The sequence below is a fragment of the Saccostrea cucullata genome, unplaced genomic scaffold (assembly GCF_032062105.1).
Source record: "Saccostrea cucullata isolate Sc308-1 unplaced genomic scaffold, CSIRO_AGI_Scuc_v1 ctg576, whole genome shotgun sequence".
Lineage (NCBI taxonomy): Eukaryota > Metazoa > Mollusca > Bivalvia > Ostreida > Ostreidae > Saccostrea > Saccostrea cuccullata.
This window is the reverse complement of record NW_026919780.1, coordinates 100001-126392: the sequence shown is the minus strand read 5'-3', so window position 1 is coordinate 126392 and position 26392 is coordinate 100001. Positions and strand designations below refer to the sequence as shown.

The 26392-nt window shown below is 35.7% G+C and overlaps 1 protein-coding gene across 1 annotated transcript in view; it reads right to left on the bottom strand.

Annotated features, from left to right (window-relative positions):
- Positions 1–271: 271 nt before the first annotated feature.
- The window catches only part of LOC134237952 (neuroglian-like), a 71324-nt gene continuing 45203 nt past the window's right edge, over positions 272–26392 (bottom strand). Inside the window, exons 6-9 of the mRNA XM_062720088.1 lie at positions 25206–25311; positions 13931–14106; positions 10066–10197; positions 272–442 (exon numbers count right to left, since the gene is read on the bottom strand). Of these exons, the coding sequence (XP_062576072.1) occupies positions 291–442; positions 10066–10197; positions 13931–14106; positions 25206–25311 (566 nt within the window). The 3' untranslated portion in view covers positions 272–290. The remainder of the gene's footprint in view (positions 443–10065; positions 10198–13930; positions 14107–25205; positions 25312–26392) is intronic.

Here is a 26392-nt window from a genome sequence, read left to right as displayed (position 1 = left end):
GCATCATTCAAAAAATGTAGATCATCACTTTAAAGTCAAGGTCAAGAGGTAAAAAATCATAGTGTATTTAGAAAGGTCTTGTCACAGGTAAAACACATATATAATATGAAACTTCTATCTAGTATACTCATTCAAAAGATATTACCAAGGTTAAAGTTTTTTTGACAGATGGATAGAATGGCAGATTTCAATACAGAATGAAGAGGAATAAAATTTAATGCCCCCTTTCTTCTGTGAAAGCGGGGGGCCAATAACAGATAGTATTAGATTATCTAGATGATTTAGGTGACCTAAAAATTCCTACCTAAAACATTGATATAAACATCGGAAAACAAAGATCCATGAGAATTGGTGGCATTGCACTGAACAACCATAGACTCCTTTTTAGTGAGGCTAGTGACTTGTAGAATATCCCCTTGAAGCTGTCGTTTGCCAGGAATTTCTAATAATGAAAGAAAAAAAAACATTATGAATAATATAAACATGACAAAATCAAGAGGCCCAAGGGCCTTATAGGTCACCTGAGCATTATGCATCAACTTTCCAGTGATTGAATTTAATCCATGTTTTAAGCCAGATGCTATAGCATTTACAATTTTGATCATCATAACTATACACTTAGCAGTTGCTTAGTTTGGTTACTTAATACCCATAGGCAGGGTAGGGGAACAAAAAATGCATTTCAACAAATCAGTAATATTCAGCAATAATCAGTAGTGCCACTACCACATATGAACCCTTGACTCTTAGGCCTAGATCCACATATTGCACAATTTTGAAAAGGCATCCTTGCTTTTCAAAAGTATTTGATTAATACCAAGGTGCAGATTTCAAACAAATCATTATTTTTCAGTATATAAGTACAACTCCCCCCCTATGGTACTACTGACCCTGGGGCCTTGAAATTCACAATTCTGGAAGATTAGGGCCTTTGCTCATAACTATATAGTTAGTTCATATGCTTAATACCCAGGAGCAGTGAAGAAAATATTCAAAGATTTAATGTTTTTTTCACTATATAATCAATAGAGCCCCACCCTAACACCAGAACCCCTGACCCTGGGGCCATAAAATTCACAATTTTAGTAGAGGCACTCTTGCTAATCATATCTATGTACTTAGTTAGTTTTTATAATACCCAGGAGCAGAGAAGAAGATTTTCAAAGAAATAATGCATTTTCACTATATAATCAATAGAGCCCCCCCCAAAAAACCATAACCCCTGACCCTGGGGCCATAAAATTCACAATTTTGGTAGAGGCACTCTTGCTCATCATAACTATGCACTTAGTTAATTTATTTAATACCTAGGAGCAGAGAAGAAGACTTTCAAAGAATTCGTGTATTTTTACAATATATACAAAAGAGCCCCACCCTAACACCAGAACCCCTGACCCTGGGGCCATAAAATTAACAATTTAGGTAGAGGCACTCTTGCTCATCATAACTATGTACTTAGTTTGTTTATTTAATACCCAGGAGCAGAGAAGAAGATTTTTAAGGAAATAATGCATTTTCACTATATACTTATTTTGCCCCGCCCTAGCACAAGAACCCCTGACCCCAGGGCCATGAATTTCATAATTTTGGTAGAGGACTCAATGCTGATTACAATCATGCAAACAGTTTGACTGCTTGATGTCCAGGAGTAAAGAAGAAGATTTTAAAAGATTGCAATAATTTAAGTGGTTTTGGCCCCACCCCCCAGGCCCCAGGGGGGCAGGGATCATGAAATTCAAAATTTTTGTTCCCCTTCACCCATAGATGTTTTGTGCCAAATTTGGTTGAAATTGGTTCAGTGGTTGCAGAGAAGAAGCTGAAAATGTTCAAAAGTTTACGACCGATTGACGATGAACAATGAACGACGTACCACGGACAACGACGGACGAAAACAAATAGCAATAGGTCACCTGAGTGACTCAGGTGACACACAACTTGGCTTTTTACAAGAATGTGCGATTCTCTTTCGGAATGTACTGATATCAGAAAAAGTTAATAAATATTGGTTCAAATCTACATGTTAAAGACAGGTAATTTTTTTAATTTAGACTTCACATTATATAAATTCCAATATTGCAAGGACATAACAAAGTTAACAAGAGGCCCAGGGGCCACATCACTCACCTGAGCACATCGGCTAGGAAAAAGCACGTCAGATCAGAACTGAAAGTTTACTGAGGTGGAAGGGGGGGGGGCTTGAATTTTAATACTACTGTAAACCAACCTTTATTCGCGACGACTTTATTTTGCGATCTGACGAGGGTAAACCAGTTTGCGACGATTAATTTTCGCGATAAAAAGCATATTTAGGTTTCCTTTTGATAGACACATGGGCTTTAAGAACCGGTTCGCGGCAAGAAATATTCGCGATGACGAGGCTCTCGCGAACTTCGCGAAAATTTCTCGCACGCGAATAAAAGTTGGTTTACAGTATTTGAGAATGCCTTCATATCAATACTGCATATGACTTTGCTGTTCTTGATAAAAAGATTTCTTTTTAAACATTTTGTTCCAATATATTACTTCATAAAAATTTGAATTTGATTACCTATTGTTTCCCTCCCTATCCCAAAAGGCCATGATTTGAACAAATTAAAATCTTCAACACAAAGCTTTTCTGTTCTTGGGGTTTTACTCCTCATTTTTTTTTCTGTGTAAAACTTTGATCCATCAATGTGGCCCCATCCTACCTTTGGGGTTATGATTTGAACAAATTTAATTCTACACTACCTGAGAATGCTTCCATATAAATACTAATATCACTAATCATGGCTTTGCTATTCTGAGTAGAAGATTTTTAGCTCACCTCAACGAAGTTGGGGGAGCTTATGTAATACCCTCGGCGTCAGCGTCGGCATCCCGGGTTAAGGCTAAGCTTTTTGGAGCAGTTTTCTGTTTAAGGACTGTCCTATATTGATAAGACATGCAGGGAAGCTGTTTCTAGTGTGTTTCATTGTACCAGTCAAAGTTTCAGATGCTGCAATTTCAGCAAAGGAATGACCAGGTTAATGGTTTTGGAGCAGGTTAACATTTTTGGTTCAGTTTTTGAAAAGTGTAGGTCTCATATCCGAGTAACTATAAGCCCTATGTTGACCAAACTTGCACGGATGGTACATCTTAGGATGCATACTACCAGGCTTGCTTCCGATGCTGAATCTGACCTACATTTTCCAGTTGATTGAACAGGTTAAAGTTTTCGGTGCAGGTTTCATTTCAAAGATACTATGAGCCCTATAATGACTAAACTTGCATGGATGGTACATCTTAAGATGCATAGTACTAAACTTGTTTCGGATCCTGAATCTGACCTGTATTTTTCGGTTGAGTGAACAGGTTAAAGTTTTTGGAGCAGGTTTCATTTCCAAGCTACTATGAGTCATATAATGACCAAACCTGCATGGATGGTACATCTTAGGATGCATACTACCAGACTTGCCTCAGATGCTGAATATGTCCTACATTTTCCGGTTGATTGAACAGGTTAAAGTTTTTGGTGCAGGTTTCATTTCAAAGGTACTATGAGCCCTATAACGACTAAACTTGCATGGATGATATATCTTAGGATGCATACTACCAGACTTGCTTCGGATGCTTAATCTGACTTACATTTTATGGACGAGTGAACAGGTTAAAGTTTTTGGTGCAGGATTCATTTCCAAGTAACTTTGAGCCCTATAATGACCAAACTTGCATGTATGGGACATCTAAGGGTGCATTCTACTAGGCTGGCTTCGGATGCTGAATCTGACCATCATTTTCTGGATTAGTGAAAAGGTTATTTTTTTATGCAGGTTTCATTTCCAAGTAACTTTGAGCTCTATGTTGAGCAAACTTGCATGGATGATACATCTTAGGATGCACACTAATGGACTTGCTTCAGATGCTGAATTCGACATACATTTTCCAGATAATGGACCTCGTAAAAGTTATAGGTGCTTGTCTATTACCAAGAAACTGTAAGGCTTATATAAACCAAACTTGCATAAATGATGCATCAAGGGATGAAAACTCTCAATCTTGCTTCAGATGCTGGATTTTAATTACGTTTTAATGATGAAGAACTAGTTTGAAGTTTTTATATAGGTCTATTCCAAAGTATCAAATCAAAATTGCATAAATTTTGCATTTTTAGATGCACACTTTCTGTTGGTTGATTGTGTGACTTTGCCTTACTTAAAGACAACATTTGTTGAGGTGAGCTCTGTAATCTCTGATTAGCTATGCTTTAAATATATTTTAATGTAAAACTTGGATCCCCCATTGTGGCCCCACCTTATCCCTGGGGGTTATGATTTGAACAAACTAAAATCTACACTAACTGAGGATGATTCCATATAAATATCACTAGTCATGGCTTTGAAGTACTTGAAAAGAAGATTTTTTAAAAAAAAAACCCTATATATTCCTATGTAAAACTTTGATCAGCTATTTTAGCCCCACCCTACCCCCGGGGGTCATTATTTGAACAAACTTGAATCTACACTACCTGATTTCACAAGAGTTTCATCTTTCCTGTCTCAATTGCACTTGAGAAGAAGATTTTTAAAGATTTTTCCTATATATACCTATGTTAAACTTTGATCAGCCATTTTGGCCCCACCCTACCCCGGGGAGTCATGATTTGAACAAACTTGAATCTACACTACCTGAAGATGATTCCATATGAGTTTCATCTTTCCTGGCCCAGTGGTTCTTGAGAAGAAGATTTTTAAAACATGCTGTCAATTTTTCACTAATTCATAATTATCTCCCCTTTGAAGAAGGCATGGCCCTTTATGTAAACATACTTGAATCCCCTTTACCCAAGGACACTTTGTGGCAAGTTTGATTGAAATTGGCCCAGTGGTTCTTGAGAAGATGAAAATTTGAAAAGTTTACGATGATGACAACAACAACGACGACAACAGACAAATTTTGATCACAATATCTCACTTGAGCCTTTAGCTCTGGTGAGCTAAATACTGAAGTTTAATTTATCATTCTTTTCAACACTATATTTACTTCACGAAAAGTCAATTTGACAACACTTTTTTTAAAGCAAACTTTGAGTTTTTTAAAGCAACTGCAGATATCATCCAAAATAATATTGTTATCGGCATACTTTAACAACGACCCCTTTTGTGGTGGGGCCTTAAAAGCTTGACTTAATCATTTTTTATTAAACAGAAAACAAAATTATAATAACAATTCATGTTAAAATTATTGTTTATTTGATTCTTATTTAATTGCATGTACCTTGACTGGCTTCACATGCTTTACAACAGTGATAGTGACTCAACCAATTATCCACTTCACTTATCACATGCAGCTGCGGCAGTATGGCTGCATTTTATTTCCAGATTTTTTTGTAATTATCAACTTTTCATTTCCGACATTTTTTATTTTTCATTTCCGAAATTTTTATGTTTTCATTTTCGACATTTTTCAAATACATATGTAATACTTGTTGTAACAGATATGAAGACTATACTTCTGAAAAATTTAAAGAAAAAAAATCATGAATAAATCATTGAAATCCAATATCTGAGTCTTGTAAATCTATCAATGACTTGGAAATAAATGTGGTGCTGTGCTGTCACTGACATTTAATTTAGTGCACATTAAATGTGGTGAAAAGTTTTATGCTCATTGTCATTGAACTTTTTTACCTAGACTTGTGCTACCTGTATGTGTAGATGTTTTTTTTTCAATTTTTATCAAAATTTTTTAATAAATACTTTTAAAATTCCATTTTTACTTACTTAGAAAACATTGAATTGCTGCACAGGTAAATTCCGGAAATCAAAACAAAATTATTTCAGAAATGAAAACAAACAAGAGGCCCACGGGCCTTATAGGTCACCTGAGTATTGTGCAACAACTTTCAAACAATTAAATTTGGTTCGTGTTTTAAACCAGAGGCCACGAAATTCACAATTCACAATTTTGAAAGAGGCACCATTGCTTATCATATTTATAGACTTAGCATGCTTACTCTATTTACTTAATACCCAGAGGTAGATCAGACTAACATTAAGAGAAAATGCTATTCCACTTTATAACCAGTTGTGCACCTCATATGAGCCCAAAGGAACCACTGATCCTGGGGCCACATATTTCAAAATTTTGCAAAGAACTATATGCGGTATATTGCATATATTTGCCCCCACAAAAGTCAAATTTTGAAAACTTCCTGAAATGTGCCGAATTCAATAAATTGTATGAGAAATATAAATTAACAGAAACTATTATAGTGTCAAAGCAGTGTATGCACAATTTTTGTTTTTATGACGTCACAAACTAGTCCGATTTTATATCCTTTTTCAGAAAGATGACAAAATGCACAAAATTTCAACAATTTTAGCTTTAAAATTTATAGAGCGCAAGTTTGTTCAGGAACAATATTGATATATTTCATTGATATTATCATTCTACACATTATATCAAATTATTGATCCTGAACACACATGCGCTCGGTGACTTTTACTCAAAATATCGACGAAATATGTACATTTTTCTGTAAAATTCATAAAAAACTTAATTTTACGTCATGTTTGTGATGTCATTACGTACATATGGCATCATTACTTATGAAAATATTCAGTGCTTTGAAGTCAGCATATACTCTCCTGTTTAAGAACTTAATTAGATATATCTCCATCAAAGTTTGATTTGGGGGGCAAATATTGGTTATTACCGAATAAAGTTCTTTTATCATAAAATGGTTGATTAATACCAAAGAGCAGATTTCAAAGCATTAATTTATTTTCAGACTTTGTACCCCCCCACCCCCGACACAGGGGGGGGGGGCATAAAAAATAACCATTAATTTTGCTAGATGCACCTTTTTTCATCATAAATATATATACTTGGATCATTGGCATAAAACCCAGGAGCAAAGGAAAGATTTTCAAAGAATTAATGTATTTTCACTATATACCTGGTAATCAATAGAGCTAACGCCAGAACCCATGACCCTGGGGCCATAAAATTCACAATTTTGGAAGAGGCACTCTTCCTTATCATAACTATGTACTAAGTTTATTTAATACTCAGGAGCAGAGAAGAAGATTTTAAAAGAATTAATGCATTTTCACTATATGATCAATAGAGCCCCGCCCTAACACAAGAACCCCTGCCCTGGGGCCATAAAATTCACAATTTTGGAAGAGGCACTCTTGATCAACATAACTATTTACTAACATAGTTTATTTAATACCCAGAAGCAGAGAAGAAAATTTTCAAAGAATTAATGCATTTTCACAATATGATCAATAGAGCCCCGCCCTAACACCAGAACCCCTGACCCTGGGGCCATAAATTCACAATTTTGGAAGAGGCACTCTTGATCAACATAACTATTTACTGACATAGTTTATTTAATACCCAGGAGCAGAGAAGAAGATTTTCAAAGAATTAATGCATTTTCACTATATAATCAATAGGGCCCCGCCCTAACGCTAGAACCCCTGACCCTGGGGCCACAAAATTCACAATTTTGAAAAAGGCACTCTTGCTCATCATAACTATGTACTTAGTTAGTTTTTTTAATACCCAGAAGTAGAGAAGAAGATTTTCAAAGAAATCATGCATTTTCACTACATAACCAATAGAGCCCCGCCCTAACACCAGAACCCCTGACCCTGGGGTCATAAAATTCACAATTTTGGTAGAGGCACTCTTGCTCATCATAACTATGTCCTTGGTTAGTTTATATAATACCCAGGAGCAAAGAAGAAGATTTTCAAAGAAATCATGCATTTTCACTATATAATATATATAGCCCCGCCCTAGCACTACACCCCCTGACCCTGGGGCCATGAATTTCACAATTTTGGTAGAGGACTCAATGCTCATTACATTCATGCCAACAGTTTGCCTGCTTGATGTCCAGGAGTAAAGAAGAAGATTTTTAAAGATTGCAATAATTTTAGTGGTTTTGGCCCCACCCCTCAGGCCCCAGGCGGGCAGGGACCATAAAATTCACAATTTTTGTTCCCCTTCACCCAGAGATGCTGTATACCAAATTTGGTTGAAATTGGTTCAGTGGTTTCAGAGAAGAAGCTGAAAATGTTCAAATGTTAACACACGATGCACGATACACGACACACGACGACGGACGAAAACGGATAGCAATAGGTCACCTGAGTTACTCAGGTGACCTAAAAATGTCAGAAATGGGCCTTACAGGTCACCTGATAATAATGCAACAACTTTCAATTGATATAATTTGGTTCATGTTTTAAGGTAGATGCTTTGACATTCACACTCTTGAAAGAGGCTGGCACCATTGCTAATCATAACTTGAATTTCTTCTTGTATGTTTTATCTTTACTTGTATGCCCTGATGGGACCCAAATTGGTATTAATAAATCTTATCTTATAACTATGAACTTAGCAATTGCTTAGTTTGGTTATTTAGCCTCCTTAATACCCATAGGCAGGGTAGGGGAACAAAAAATGCATATCAACTAATCAGTAATATTCAGCAATAATCAGAAGTGCCCCTACCACACATGAACCATGAACCCCCTTACCCTAGGTCCACACATTGCACAATTTTTGAAAAGGCACACTTACTTTTCGAAAAATTTTTGATTAATACCAAGGATCAGATTTCAAACAATTCATTTTCAGTATATAAAATAGAGCCCCCCCCCCCGATGGTATCCCTGACCCAGGGGCCTGGAAATTCACAATTCTGGAAGAAGAATCATAATTATATAGGTAGTTCATCTGCTTGTTACCCAGGAGCAGAGAAGATTTTCAAAGAATTAATGTATTTTCACTATATAACCATTAAAGAGCCCCACCCTAACACCAGAACCCCTGACCCTGGGGCCATGAAATTCATAATCTTAGTAGAGACATTCTTGCTCATCATAACTATGTACATAGTTAGTTTATTTAATACCTAGGAGCACAGAAAAAAACTTTCAAAGAATTACGCATTTTTCACTATATGATCAATACAGCCCCACCCTAACACCAGAACCCCTGACCCTGGCACCCTAAAATTCACAATTTTAAAAGAGGCACTCTTACTCATCATAATTTTGAACTTAGTTATTTCAATTAACACCCAGAAGCAAAGAAAAAGATTTTCATTAATGCATTTTTCACTATATCCTATATAGAGCCAAGCCCTAACACCAGAACCCCTGACACTGGGTCCATAAAATTCACAATTTTAGAAGTGGCACGCTCGCTCATCATAACGAAGTACTTAGTTTATGTAATACTCAGGAGCTCATCATAACTATGTACTTAGTTAGTTTATTTGATACCCAGGAGCAGAGATTCTGAAGAAGATTTTCAAAGAAATAATGCATTTTCACTATATATTCAATAGAGCCCCGCCCTAGCACTAGACCCCCTGACCCTGGGGCCATGAATTTCACAATTTTGGTAGAGGACTCAATGCTGATAACAATCATGCCAACAGTTAGACTGCTTGATGTCCAGGAGTAAAGAAGATTTTTAAAGATTGCACTAATTTTAGTGGTTTTGGCCCCACCTCCCAGGCCCTAGGGGGGCAGGGACCATGAAATTCACAATTTTTGTTCCCCTTCACCCATAGATGCTATATGCCAAAATTGGTTGAAATTGGTTCAGTAGTTTCAGAGAAGAAGCTGAAAAATGTTCAAATGTTAACGCATGACGAATGACGACAGACAAAAACAGATTGCAATAGGTCACCTGAGTTTACTCACGTGACCTAAAAATGTCGGAAATGCTATGCGCATTTCCGGAAATGAAATGCAGCGGGCAGTATATCAAGACAATTGACATTTTGAAGTGGAAGTTTGTGAAAACATGGTGGCCAATGGCAATATGCAAATTTTGCATCACAAGGAAAATTAAATATAGCAGGAAAAATAATCTTGCAAAATCAAGCAGTATTGCAAGAATGGCGATGGATCGATACTTCGGGAATTGACTGCATATAACCATATTTAGAGTAGCCTTAATTGTAAACTTTTTTGGCCTGGAGTGAGGGTGATGACATCAGTCCTTATAGCCATAATTAAAAATTTACTGAGGCCAAAGATTATTGCACCATAATTTAAAAAAAAATGATCTTACCTTTGAATGGTTTTCCATCAATAAACCACTCCACATTTGGTGAAGGGATGCCTTCTGCTTCACAATTTATAGAGGCTGAATCACCCACACTGACTCGTGTATCAACTGGTGGAATTTTCCAGCTAGGTTTTGCTTTTAAAAACAACAGATATAATTATTCTGATGAAATGAAAAGGAAAACAATGCACACATGCACTTTAAACATATTGCATTAGGCAAAAAAAAATTAATTTCTTGGTTCTCAGGCCCTCCCTCATCTCTTCCAAGGGTGCCTCATTGACCCTTTTTATTGCTAAATCAATAAAATATAAACACCAAATCACCTCCCTCATCATTTTTTGAGGTTTTGTGCAATGTAAAAAGCTGCCTCATCATGTTTTGGGGGCAATAAAAAAGAAAAAAAAATGCCTCCCTTCCTCATCATATTTCTTGAAAAAAGGCCTGAGAACCAAGTAATTAACTTTGCATGGCCAATTTATATACAATTTATTTTTATTAAAGCTGAATTATGTGTAAAACTGTTAAATTTGGATGTGGAAGGGGAATTTTCTTATCATGGCAAAAACCTAGAACAAGAATACAAGGAAGTCTGATCCTCAGATTCTGAAACCAGGCATTGCTCATAAAAATATCTCTGAATTCTCAAAATAATGTGCTTTTACCCACAGTATTTCTTCAAATTTCATCTTTAAAGTTAATCATATTATATCATTTATATATAGGGAAAATTAATTGAATATCTCCAATTATTTTTTAGAAAATGTGCACAAAAACACATATCATGCATTTTAATTGAAAATTAATGGACAATTTTCAGATAAAACAAGAGGCCCATGGGCCTTATGGGTCACATGAGCATCATGTAACAACTTTCATACCATTGAGGTTACAATTGGTTCATATTTTAAAGCAGAGACCATAAAAATCACAATTTTAAATGAAGCACCAGTGTTCATCATAATTATACACTAATTATACACTAAGCATGCTTACTTCTTAATACCCATAGACAGAGTAAGGGAGCAAAAAAATGCATTTCAACTATTAAATCAATAATATTCAGCAATAATCAGTGGTGACCACCCAACAAAACCCCTGACCCTAGGTTCAAACATTTCACAATTTTGGAAAGGTACTCTTGTTCATCACTTAAATGTTTGATAATACCAAGGAGCAGATTTCAAAGCATTAAATAATTTTTTCACTATACATATATAACAAGAGGCCTGTGGGCTTTATTGGTCATCTGAGTATCATGTAACAATTTTCCAACAATTGAATTTGGTTCGTGTTTTAAACCAGAGGCCATGAAATTCACAATCTTGAAAGAGGCACCATTGCTTATCATAATTATACACTTAACTTGCTTGCTATAGTTACAAAATACCCAGAGTAAATCAGAATAACAAAGAAAAAATGCACTTCCACTTTATAACCAGAGGTGCACCCCATCTCAAAGAACCACTGACCATGAAGCAAAAGTTTTGGAAATTTTATGATGAATTTTATTTCATCATAAATGATTGATTAGTACCAAAGAGCAGATTTCAAAGCATTAATTTATTTTCAGACTATGTAACCCCCCATACCCCTGACCCAGAGGGCATGAAATTAACCATTTTGCTAGATGAACCTTTTTTCATCATAAGTATATATACTTGGATCATTGGCATAATACCAAGGAGCAAAGGAAAAGATTTTCAAACAATTAATGTATTTTCACTATGTAATCAAAAGACACCCACACCCCTACACCAAATGGGAAAACCCCTGACAAAGGGGCCATGAAATTCACAAATTTTGTTGAAGCACTCTTGCTCATTATAACTATATACTAGGTTAGTTTATTTAATATGCAGGAGCAGAGAAGAAGATTTTCAGAGAATTAATGCATTTTCACTATATGATCAACAGAGCCCTGCCCTAACACCAGAGCCCCTAACCCTGGGGCCATAAAATTTACAATTTTAGAAGAAGTACTCTTGCTCATCATAATTATCTAGTTAGTTAGTTTATTTAATACTCAGGAGCAGAGAAGAAGATTTTCAAAGAATAAATGCATTTTCACTATATAATCAATGGAGCCCCACCCTAACACCAGAACCCCTGACCCTGGGGCATAAAATTCACAATTCTGGAAGAGGCACTCTTGCTCATCATAACTATGTACTTAGTTAGTTTATTTGATACCCAGAAGCAGAGAAGAAGATTTTCAAAGAAATAATGCATTTTCACTATAAAATTTATATAGCCCCACCTTAGCACTGGAACCCCTGACCCTGAGGCCATGAATTTCAAAATTTTGGTAGGAGACTCAATGCTCATTACATTCATGCCAACAGTTTGCCTGCTTAATGTCCAGGAGTAAAGAGGAAGATTTTTAAAGATTGCAAAAATTTTAGTGGTTTTGGCTCCACCCCTCAAGCCCCAGGGGGGCGGGGACCATAAAATTCACAATTTTTGTTCCCCTTCACCCATAGATGCTGTATCTGTTTCAGAGAAGAAGCTGAAAATGTTCAAATGTTAACACAAGACGCACGATGAACAACAAGGGACGAAAACGGATAGCAATAGGTCACCTGAGTTACTCAGGTGACCTAAAAATGTACATCGTCAGTTCATGTTTATTTATTTATTCTTTATCATACGGACTTCATACTACGCATCCATTATATGAAAACGACATTTTACCAGTGTTGCGTGGTACATAGCATTGTGACTTTTCCAAATATGTGCATTGAACGAGATTCTGCAAGTATTTGTTGAACAATAGTCGTCATATTGACAGTGAGGTTGCTTCTGAATTTTCATATTTCGTTAAACTTTGACACTGATTCAAAATAAAAATTAATTTTATTAAAAGAGAACAAGAGTTCGAGAAATAGAGTAAATTTGCTTAGTTATATAGGGGAAAGATTCAGGAATGGAGACTCACTTTGAGAGATCGAAGTTCGAGCCATCAAGAGTTACCTGTGTAATTTGTATAGCTCCACCCTTACACCAGAACCCCTAACGCTGGGGCCATGAAATTCATAATTTAAGAAGAGGCACCCTTCCTCATAATAATTATGCATGTAGTTCATTAATTTAATACCCAAAAGCAGGAAAGAAGATTTTCAAAGAATTAATACACTTTTACTATATAATCAATAAAGCGCCACCCTTACACCAGAACCCCTGACCCAGGGGCAAAGAAATTCACAATTTTATATAAAGAGGCACCTTTCCTCATCATAAATATGTATGTAGTTAGTTTCTTTAACACCCACAAGCAGAGAAGATTTTCAATGAATTTGTGCAATTTCACTATATACATGCAATCAATTTATTTATAATCCAAAGTCAAGATAACTGAGAGTGCCAACATTTATTTACAATTCTACTAAAAATATTCTACAAAATGAATTTCACACTTTTGGTAGAGGACTCAATGCTTATTACAATCATGCTTAACGTCCAGGAATAAAGAAGATTTTTAAAGATTTCATTAATTCTAGTGGTTTTGGCTCCACTCCTCGGGCCCAAGGGGAGCAGGGATCATAAAATGTTTTGCCCCCCTACATCCATAGATGCTAAAGCCAAAAATACGAAGCTGAAAATGTTCAAATGGTAAAACAACTACTATACATACCTCTCTTTCGGAGCAGAGGTATATATAAATAATTAAATGATGATTGAATTCAGTTAAATAGGTGAAATATTAAACTTATCTCTGTTCTGCCATGAAATCTTGGGAGAGGATTAAGCTTAATGAATAAGTCTAAAGTCTTGACACCTTTGTTTTCTCTTTTCTGATGGTTCTACAAATGACAAAATACCATAGTTTTCCTAAGGAATATAGATAAAACATTTTTCAATAGTTTACCTTGTACATTCAGAGTAAATGTTACATTTTGTGGTTTATCTGTAACAGGATTTCTTCCAGCACATATGTAAATGCCTTTGTCATTAAACTGCACAGAGTTGATTACAAATTCATGTCCTTCAGAAAGCGTTGTTGATGGCCTTCCTTCCTTGTGCCACAAAATTTTAGGTACAGGACTGCAATAACAATACCAAAATATATTACTGTAGATTACTCAATTTTTGCAAAACCTTATTTTTGTGAAAATGTCATATTAAATTCTTTATTAGTGAGACAAAATTTTTAGGAATTGTGGTTACTGTGGTTACTGCTCTAATTAATCTTAAAACATAGGTAATCAGAGATTACAGAGCTCACCTCAACGAATGTTGTCTTTAAGTAAGGCAAATTAAGTCACACAATTAACCAACAAAAAGTGTACATCCAAAAATGCAAAATTTATGCAATTTTGATACTTTGGAATAGACCTATATAAAAACTTAAAACTAGTTCTTCATCATGAAAATGTAATTAAAATCCAGCATCTGAAGCAAGATTGAGAGTTTTCATCCCTTGATGCATCATTTGTGCAACTTTAGTTTATATAAGCCTTATAGTTTCTTGGTGATAGACCTGCACCCATAACTTTTACGAGGTCTATTATCTGGAAAATGTATGTCGAATTCAGCATCTGAAGCAAGTCCATTAGTGTGCATCCTAAGATGTATCATCCATGCAAGTTTGTTCAACATAGAGCTCAAAGTTACTTGGAAATGAAACCTGTATAAAACAAGAGGCCCACGGGCCTTATAGGTCACCTGAGTATTGTGCAACAACTTTCAAATTATTAAATTTGGTTCCTGTTTTAAACCAGAGGCCATGAAATTCGCAATTCACAATATTGAAAGAGGCACCATTGCTTATCATAATTATAGACTTAGCATGCTTACTCTATTTACTTAATACCAAAAGGTAGATCAGAGTAACATAGAGAAAATGCACTTCTGCTTTATAACTAGTTGTGCACATCATCCCAAAGGAACTCCGGACCTTGGGGCCACATATTTCAAAATTTTGCAAATTTTATCATAAAATGGTTGATTAATACCTAAGAGCAGATTTCAAAGCATTAATTTTATTTTCAGACTATGTACCACCACCCCACCCCCCAACCCAGGAAGGGGGAGCATAAAAAAATAACCATTTTGCTAGATGCACCTTTCTTCATCATAAATATATATTCTTAGATCACTGGCATAAAACCCAGGAGCAAAGAAGAAGATTTTCAAAGAATTAATGCATTTTCACTATATGATCAAAAGAGCCCCGCCCTAACACCAGAACCCCTGACCCTGGGGCCACAAAATTCACAATTTTGGAAGAGGCACTCTTGCTCATCATAACTATGTACTTAGTTAGTTTATTTAATACCCAGAATCAGAGGAGAAGATTTTCAAAGAATTAATGCATTTTTACTATATAACCAATAGTGCCCCGCCCTAACACCAGAACCCATAACCCTGGGGCCACAAAATTCACAATTTTGGAAGAGGCACTCTTGCTCATCATAACTATGTACTTAGTTAGTTTATTTAATACCCAGAATCAGAGGAGAAGATTTTCAAAGAATTAATGCATTTTTACTATATAACCAATAGTGCCCCGCCCTAACACCAGAACCCCTGACCCTGGGGCCACAAAATTCACAATTTTGGAAGAGGCACTCTTGCTCATCATAACTATGTACTTAGTTAGTTTATTTAATACCCAGAATCAGAGGAGAAGATTTTCAAAGAATAAATGCATTTTCACTATATATCCAATAGTGCCCAGCCCTAACACCAGAACCCCTGACCCTGGGGCCACAAAATTCACAATTTTGGAAGAGGCACTCTTGCTCATCATAACTATGTACTTAGTTAGTTTACTTAATACCCAGGAGCAGAGAAGAAGATTTTCAAAGAAATCATGCATTTTCACTATATAATCTATATAGCCCCGCCCTAGCACTAGAACCCCTGACCCTGGGGCCGTGAATTTCACAATTTTGGTAGAGGACTCAATGCTCATTACATTCATGCCAACAGTTTGCCTGCTTGATGTCCAGGAGTAAAGAAGAAGATTTTTAAAGATTGCAATAATTTTAGTGGTTTTGGCCCCACCCCTCAGGCCCCAGGGGGGCGGGGACCATAAAATTCACGATTTTTGTTCCCCTTCACCCATAGATGCTGTATACCAAATTTGGTTGAAATTGGTTCAGTGGTTTCAGAGAAGAAGCTGAAAATGTTCAAATGTTAACACACGACGCACGACGCACGACGCACGACACACGACACACGACGACGGACGAAAACGGATAGCAATAGGTCACCTGAGTTACTCAGGTGACCTAAAAACTAACCTTTTCACTAATCCGGAAAATGTAGGTCAGATTCAGCTTCTGAAGCCAGCCTAGTAGAATGCACCCTTAGATGTACCATCCATGCAAGTTTGGTCATTATAGGGCTCAAAGTTACTTGGAAATGAATCCTGCACCATAAACTTTAACTTGTTTACTCGTTCAGAAAATGTAGGTCAGATTTAGCATCCAAAGCAAGTCTGGTAGTATGCATCCTAAGATGTACCATCCAGGCAAGTTTAGTCATTATAGGGTTCATAGTACCTTGGAAATGAAACCTGCATCAAAAATTTTAACCTGTTCACTCAACCGGAAAATGTAGGTCAGATTCAGCATCCGAAGCAAGTCTTGTAATATGCATCCTAAGATGTACCATCCATGCAAGTTTGGTCATTATATGTCTCATAGTAACGTGGAAATGAAACCTGCACCAAAAACTTTAACCTGTTCACTCAACCGGAAAATGTAGGTCAGATTCAGCATCCGAAGCAAGACTGGTGGTATGCATCCTAAGATGTACAATCCATGCAAGTTTGGTCATTATATGTCTCATAGAAACTTGGGAATGAAACCTGCACCAAAAACTTTAACCTGTTCACTTAACCGGAAAATGTAGGTCAGATTCAGCATCCGAAGCAAGTCTAGTAGAATGCATCCTAAGATGTACTATCCATGCAAGTTTGGTCATTATAGGGCTCATAGTATCTTCGAAATGAAACCTGCACCAAAAACTTTAACCTGTTCACTCAACTGGAAAATGTAGGTCAGATTCAGCATCCGAAGCAAGTCTGGTAGTATGCATCCTAAGATGTACCATCCATGTAAGTTTTGTCAACATAGGGCTTATAGTTACTCGGAAATGAGATCTACACCAAAAACTGCACCAAAAATGTTAACCTGCACCAAAAACATTAACCTGGTCATTCCTTTGCTGAAATTGCAGCATCTGAAACTTTGACTGGTACAATGAAACACATTAGAAACATCTTCCATGCATGTCTAATCAATATAAGGCATAGAAGTACTTAAAAAGAAAACTGCTCCAAAAAACTTAACCTTAACCCGGGACGCCGACGCCGACACCGACGCCGAGGGTATCACATAAGCTCCCCCCAACTTCGTTGAGGTGAGCTAAAAAGACTATCAGAAGTCACAAGGCTTTGCTAAAGGGAGCTTACATATTTTTTAAACTAAGACTTTTTTCCCCTTACAAGTTTGAACTTTTATTGTGACCCAACCCTACACCCAGGAGTCATGATTCGAACAATCTTGAATCTACACTACCTGAGGACACTTCCATTTTAATACAAGAGGCCCATCGCTCACCTGAGTACTAAGGCTAGGAACAAGCAAAAATCAATAATGTAAATGCATAGCTTGTCCTGACCCTAAAAGGGGGTATGGTTTTAACAAAAAATAAATCTAGCTAAACTTGAATCTGCACTGACTAAGGATAATAACATATTTTTATGCGCCTGGATCGATAGAATCGAGGCGTATATTGTTTTTGTCCTGTCTATTTGTCTGTTTATCTGTTTGTCTGTTGTCAACTTTAACCTTTGCCATAACTTTTGAACCATGAGAGATAGAGACTTCGTATTTGGTATGCATACTCGACCAATGAAGCTCTTTCAAATGGAACCAAGATCAATGACTTTTGACCTTGACTGTGACCTATATGCTAAAAATAGCTTTTTCGATCTTTCGCCATAACTTTTGAACCATGAGAGGTAGAGACTTCATTATTGATATGCACACTCCACTAATAAAGCTCTTTCAAATGACATCAAGGTCATGACCTTGTGACCTTGACTGTGACCTATATGCTAAAAATAGCTTTATAGACTTTTCACCATAACTTTTGAAACATGAAAGGTAGATACTTCATATTTGGTATGCATACTTCACTAATAAAGTTCTTTCAAATGACACCAAGGTCGATGACCTTGTGACCTTGACTGTGACTTATCTGCAAAAAATAGTTTTTTTTAACTTTGTTACCGCAGGGTGCATAGTGTTTCACAAACACATCTTGTTTTATACTATAACTGCTTTTTTCCCTATAAGTTTGAACTTTTATTGTGGTCCCATCCTATCCCCCCCCCACCTTGGAGTCACGATTTTACCAAATATACATCTACACTATACCCGAGGATGCCTCCATAAGAACAGGCCCATGGGCCTTATAGGTCACGTGAGCATCATGCAACAACTTTCCAATGATTAAATTTGGTTCATGTTTTAAACTAGAATTCATGGCATTAACAATTTTGAAAGAAGCACCACTGCTAATCATAACTATACACTTAGCATGTTTAGTTTGGTTACTTAATACCCACAGACAGAGTAGGGGAACAAAACTAGAAATATGTCCATAGGACAATGCCCTGCAGAGGGTATATTAGTGATGCAAAATGAAAATTTGTATAAACGTATGAAATTTGATCAGAATATCTTGAATAGTGATGCAGTTGAATTGCTTATATCAGTATGAATCAGCAAATAAAGTTTGACACTTATTTCATTAAAGTGAGGTCAAGGTCAAAGGAAATGCAAAGGTCAAAAACTGTTGATGCAGTTGAAAAGCTCTTATCAGTATGTATCAGTACATATGAAAATGAAAAAATATTATAAATGGTTTCTTTAAAACTGACTTAAGGGGGCTCTCTACAACGTCACAACATGGTGTATTTCCATTGAAAGGCCATTTTGGTCCCAAATTATCTGGGAAACGTGCAGGTTTTAGACGAATTGTGAATTTGGTTATCGGAATTTCTTTCACCCGCTTTTGGTCATTTACTATGTTTACATGTTTTGTTATATCTAGCACTGGATAACACATGCAAATTGGATAAAAATGGTAAGTAAATCTACCTTTCTCAATACCATGAATTCACTAAATACATGTCATTGTCATTGACTGGAAACGGGATGATTTTCGCTTAAACTTATTTGAAAATTAAACAATACATGTACAATACAAACTTCTTTCAATGCCCTTGCTTGACATTTTTTTCAATACTGGTTCAAGTTATAGTAGAGTTTATTTGAAGTTTATACAAAAACAGTACCAAGATATTTGAGCCCACTCTTGAAGCGGATCTCTCACACCTGAATTTTTGTGATGTTTGAAATTTTTGACAGTTTTTCAATTTTGTTCAATTTCTTTTTTTTATTGTTTTTACCCTTTGATATTATATATCTTTTCAGATATTGGAGAAGATCCAACCAGCTATTCTCAAGAAAATGCTATTTTAGTTTTTCTTTTGTCTATTTTTGTAAATTTAATAAATAAAAATTATGTTGACTTTATTTTTAAATTTGTTGGTTATTATTTCAATATTTTATGACATTAAACTTTGAAGAGAAATTTAAAGCACTTGGCTTTTAAAATTATAGAAAGGAGGGGTTTTAACAAAATAAATAAAATATTTTAAATATTTCTAAAAAATAAATTGAAATACTTTGGAACCTTATTTTATCGGATATTGAGCCTATTATTAGATACAAATGCACGCAACATAAATCAGTTATACTTTTTAGGTGTAGAGATCCTCCTTAAACACAAAATGATAAATGTGAGGTCAGGGTCAAATGAAAGGTCAAGGTAAAAAATGTTGATACATTTGAATTGCTTACATCAATATGTATCAGCATATGAAGTTTGACACTAATTTCTTCAAAGGGAGGTCAAGGTGAAAGGAAATGCCAAGGTCAAAAAATGTTGATGCAATTGAAAAGCTCTTATCAGTATGTATCACCAAATAAGTTGAAAAAAAAATATTATAAATGGTTTCTTTAAAACTGACTTAAACACAAATTGATAGCACTAGAACTCCCTGATCCTGGGGCCATGAATTTCACAAATTTCGTAGAGGATTCAATGGTCATTACATTCATCCAAAGAGTATGACTGCTTCATCTCTATGAGTAAAGAAGAAGATTTTTAAAGACTGCATTAATTTTAGTGCTTTTGGCCCCACTCTTTAGGCCCCAGAGGGGCAGGGACCATGAAATTCACAATTTTTGTTCCCTTTCACCCCTAGATGTTTTATGCCAAATTTGGTGGAAATTGGTTGAGTGGTTGCAGAGAAGAAGCAAAAAATGTTCAAATGTTAACACATGACACAAAACGCACGATGACGGACGAAACCAGATAGCAATTCATGACTTTGCTGTTCTTGAGTATGTTGAGAAGATCTTTCCTATATATTCATATGTAAAACTTTGGTCATCCACTGTGGCCCCGCCCTAACCCCAGGGGTCATGATTTGAACAAATTTGAATCTACTCTACCTGAGGATACTTCCATATAAATATGACTAATCATGACTTTGCTCATGAAGATGATTGTTAATGATATCTATATTAAACTTGGATCGCCCATTGCGGCCCCACCTTACATTAGGGACCATGATTTGTACAATTATGAATCTACACTACCTGAGGATGCTTCTATATAAATATATGACCAATCATGACTTATCTGGTTCTCATCAGAAGATTTTTAAAGAGTTTCCCTATATACACCTAGTAAGTTAAAAACTTTGACCATCCATTGTGTCCTCACCCTTCCACCGGGGGTCATGACTAAAATAATCTTGAATCTACTCTACCTGAGGATACTGTATAAATACGAAGGTTATTCGAAAAGTTCGTGGACAATGTCAATCTTCGTTATACAACTTTCAAGAAATTTAAAGTAAGCTCAATATCATATGTAAAAATATTTGTTTTGTTAATGTGTGAAGTTTCATTTCATTCGATTAAATAGAAATCAATTTACTTCATTTTCAAATCAACATGTTTTGTACTCGCTTAGCATACTTAACGGCAATGTAATGTCAAAAACATAGTGTTAAGAATTTCTTAAAAATACTATTCCTATACACTTCAACAGTTTACGAGGGCTGTTCAATAAATAATGTCCTCGGTGTTCAGAAAGAAGCAAAAGACGCTTTTCAATGATTTATTCTTCATGATTTTACTAATTAATCTCTTTTAAGTAAAATACATGTCCGTAACATTTTTATCCAATTTCTGATCGGTTGTAGAACTCATTTTTGGGTATGACCCTTAGTATACTGGAAAATGGCAGATGCAATGATTTCCCGAACTTGTTTCTTCCTTCCGAAAGGTGTTTTTTCCAAGTTTGGAAATAGAAACAAGTCAAAAGGTCAAAGATCTGGCGAATATTGTTAATGTGAAAAAATATTAAGTCTCTGTTTATCCCGAAAACCCCTTTACTCTTCAGGGCATGCGGGCTTGGACGCTGTCTTGAAGAAATTCAATGTAGTGGATTCCTGATTATGGGTCCTTCCTCTAATAAACCTTTTGATTTTTTGGCCAAAAAAGTGCTTTCTAGACTCAACCAGAAATTAAACTGTCTCTCCGAATGCGATTTTGAACAACAATACCACTAATGTTTAAGAAAATTACATATAAATCTGTCTTTGTGCTCTTGCATACCTGTGCACTTGTCAGACATTCGCCGTTTTTATCAAGTTTATCTTATGGTAAATTTTGTTTTTAGGGTTTTAAGCAATAGATTTATGTTTCGATATCTGTTTGAAAATAAAACAAACGTGGATAACTACAATTACTGATATTTTAAAATAATTGTTAAGACTTTCGTAAACACTGTCGTTTTCACTCATTTTTCAAAAATATAGGGTAACCTTTGAGTACTAAGCTTTTATACCGTCAAACGTTTCTTAAATACAGTGTAAACTACCCCCGATGTGATGTCTATCAAATTTGCTTTGTGTCTTAAAGTCTATCATACATCATCAAATATTATTTGTTGAAATTTGGCGAACAGTACATAAGTTGTTATAATTTTTGTTGGCAAGGAGGGTACCCATTTTTTATGTCCATTATATAATTTTTATCATTGAAATCCACCTGCTCTTTTGTCTATAAAACAGGCATTGGTTGCTGTAAATGTCACATATTTCAGTAAATATTTCTTTGGGATTTTTAACAAGTTTTACGGCAGCTTTAACGAAGCTTTTATTTTCACTCTAGTTTAATGATTCTTTACCATTCATTTATAATGCAGTGTCTCGAAAAGCCCTTGTTTCCCAGCTTCTCACGATGAAACTATGTGATGAAAAGTGGTCACATAAACTGTAATAAATTTATGAAAGATTCAATAATGAGAGAAAGTCAAGTTTAATGTCATATGATATCTGTAATGTATGTCATATAGTTCAGGACATTATTTATTGAACAGCCCTCGTAGTTCAATAATCACTTATTAAAAACCTTTTTCTAGCATTTGAAATTCATTTTTCTAACACATGTTCTTGTTGTGCTATTTCCTTTGTCATTGTTTTAATTTCTGTTACCACTAAGCTGGGCTTTCACAAGATCAGCAACTCGGAAGCGCCCATGTCATTTCATGACGTTCCAAATTTTTAAAGTTTTTGTACAGATTTTATCAGATATACTGTTTCTTCACAGTTTGTCGTTGTCTGATACAGAGTCTCTGTCACTCAAATACCACCTGCATCATTTATAAACACATGCACCACTTAATTGTGACTTAATTTTTTTATTCCTATAATATTTTTAGAGTTTACTCAGGATTTTCCCCTAATATATCACAAAATTGAATTGATATCTGCTGCTCTATGACGTTCAACAACATCATCATTTTAGTAGCTTTCAATGAGAACTACCTGTCTCCCAAAATTGATTTCTTTTCAACAAATCAAAATATTAAACCATAATTTGGAATATGAAATAATATAACAGTTCTTAATTTAAAAGTCAAGATTTTTTCCCTGTTTTTGCTCCATTTTACAGAGAATATGACTACAGACATTGTCGTATTTTTTCGAGTGTTGTTTGTGAATTACTAAATTTTGACCTGCTCCGCAGTCCGATTTTTGCAGTTTTGAATTCTGGATCGGCTTGAAATAAATCATGATAATCAAAATTTTTTAATACAAATCATTTAGATTTATTTTTAAAATATTTCTACCAAATTTGGTTAGCATATGACATTCGAACAACCCTCGTACAACTAATCATGGCTTTGCTATTCTTGAGAAGAAGATGTTTCAAGATTTTTCCTAAATATTCCTGTGCAAAACTTTGATGGTATGGCCAATATAGTCCTACCCCTGGGGGTCATGATTTGAACAAACTCTAATCTAATATACCTAAGGATTTTTCACATAAGTTTCATCTTTCCTGGCCCAGTGGTTCTTGAAAAGAAGATTTTTAAAAGATGCCATTATTTTTTTTCTAATTCTTAATTATCTTCCCTTGAAAGAGGGTGAGGCCCTTGATTTTAACAAACTTGAATCCCCTTCTGACACTCAAGGATATTTTGTGGCAAGAAGTTTGGTTGAAATTGGTCCAGTGGTTTTCAAGAAGTGAAAAAATCTGGAAAGTTTACAGACAGACGGACAGACAGATGGACGCCGGAAAAAATGTGATTAGAAAACCTCATTAGAGCCTTTAGCTCAGGTGAGCTAATGACCAATCATGGTTCTGCTGTTCTTGAGAAGAAGATTTTTACAGATTTTCCCTATACAGGTGTATCTTCCTATCTAAAACTTTAATTGTCCATTGTGGCCTCACCAAACCAAAGGGAGTCATGATTTCCACAAATATGAATTTACACTACCTGAGGATGCTCCCAAACAAAATTCATATTTTCTGGCACAGTGGTTCTTGAGAAGAAGATTTTTAAAAGATGCCATGATTTTTTCAGGAATTTGCAGATATCTCCCACTAGAAGAGGTTAAGACCCTTCATTTGATTCCTTTGCAGCAAGTTTGGTAAAAATTGACTTTTTGGCAAGTTTGGTTAAAATTGGCCCAGCTGTTCTTGAGAAGAAGATGAAAATGTGAAATGTTTACAAAGACGACAAAAACGACAACAAAACACAAATTACAGAAAAATTTTACTCAGAAAAGCTAGCAGGCTCAGGTGAGCTAAAAGGGCACCAAATTAAGAATTTTCAAAACACTACCCTTTTTCATAAAATTCTAATACAACCTTAACCTTAGACCTAGTGACATGCTTCAAGGTCACTGCACACCCTTTACCCAAAGGCACTCTGTGGGTAAAGTACGAGTCAGATTGGACCAAGGAGAGAGAAGATATGTTTCGGAAAAGAGATCTAGGACGAACAGATGGACAGCTAGCCGTACGGATGGAGGACAGACTGATCACTATAGGGTGCCCCCTGAGCGGGGCCCCAAGACCACAACTAAAATATTGTTGGTTTGGCGTTGCCGACTCAGTCTTATTACGTTTGGGTTGGTAGGAAGGGGAAATTTTTTTTTATCTCAGAAATGTACCTTTAATATACATGGTATAAAAATTGCCGACATTGAATTGGCATAAAGTCATTTTCTGCTTTTCCGCACGAATCCAAGCATGGCTGCTCAATTCGTCTAGCAAATCGGACAGGACATTGTACTTTTGTACATTGTACATTAACTGCTTCATCGGTATATGTTCGCCATTTTTAAACACATTACTGCTGAGAGTCATGCCTTCAACTTCTGTTATCAACTTCTGATTACCACTTTTGAAAGCCATGCTTGGATTTGTGATACGCATAATCAACACCACATAAGACGTTTTTAAATGAAAACTGGTCAATCATTCAAGCTTTTACATGATTCTTTCCCATTTTTTATAATACTCAAACGTACAGACACCTAAATCCAGATTAATATAACGAAAAAAAAATTACAATCCACCTCAGTTGAAAAAAATTCTTTGAACCGCACCCATTTACCTGCGTCGGCCGGCAACGCCAAACAAAGATTATTTAATTTTTGGCTTAAAGTGATTAGTATGTAATTGTGACATGCAATTTTCAAAAATTTCCAATTCTCTGAAATGACTGGTTATTCATTTATTAATACTTACTGTCCACTAAAGATACACATAAATCTAACAGGCTCCCCTTTCACACCAATCACATCTTTTGCAGATCTCCACTGTATCTTTGCTGGTTGATTAGCTGGCTTGTCACCTGAATAAATATGTCAAATGCATATTCTAAGATTTTTCCGTTGCAATATTGACATAAAGGGGTTATATTCATTTGATGATCCTTAAGTTATCATATTTTAATGAATAACCACTTAGTAAGTTTGTTTACAAGTACATACCCCGAAATGTGCTACTACCCCAATTAAGAATAACATTCTTTTCTTCAACATGACCTCCATGTAAATCATTATGTTTGGTTGCAGTTTTAAGAATTTATCAAATTAAATGCTTTAATTTTGTGTGTCCTCACATTTTTAAACAAGAGGCCCAGGGGCCAAAGCGCTCACCTGAGCACAACAGCTCGGAAAAAACACATATCAGATCAGAACTGAAAGTTTACTGAGGGGGGGGGGGCTTGAATTTTAACCACCAAGGGGATTATAATTTGAACGAAGTAGAATCTACATTACCTGAAGATGAATTCATATAAATATTACTAATCCTGGCTTTGAAGTACTTGAAAAGAAGATTTAAAAAGGTTTCCCTATATATTTATGTAAAACTGTGGTCGGCCATTTTTGCCACACCCTTACCCCGGGGTCATGACTTGAACAAACTTGAATCTACACTACCTGAGGATAATTTCACATGAGTTTCATCTTTCCTGTTTAAATGGTTCTTGAGAAGATTTTTTAAAGATTTTTCCTTTATATTCCTATGTAAAACTTTGATCGGCCATTTTGGCCCCGCCCTACCCCCGGGGGTCATGACATGAACAAACTTAAATTTACACTACCTGAGGATGATTCCACATGAGTTTCATCTTACCTGGCCCAGTGGTTCTGGAGAAGAAGATTTTTAAAGATTTTTCCTATATATTCCTATGAATAAAAACTTTGATCAGCCATTTTGGCCCCGCCCTACCCCCGGGGGTCATGACTTGAACAAACTTGAATCTACACTACCTGAAGATAATTTCACATGAGTTTCATCTTTCCTGTTTCAATGGTTCTTGAGAAGAAGATTTTTTAAAGATTTTTCCTATATATTCTTATGTAAAACTTTGATCGGCCATTTTGGCCCCGCCCTACCCCCGGGGGTCATGACATGAACAAACTTAA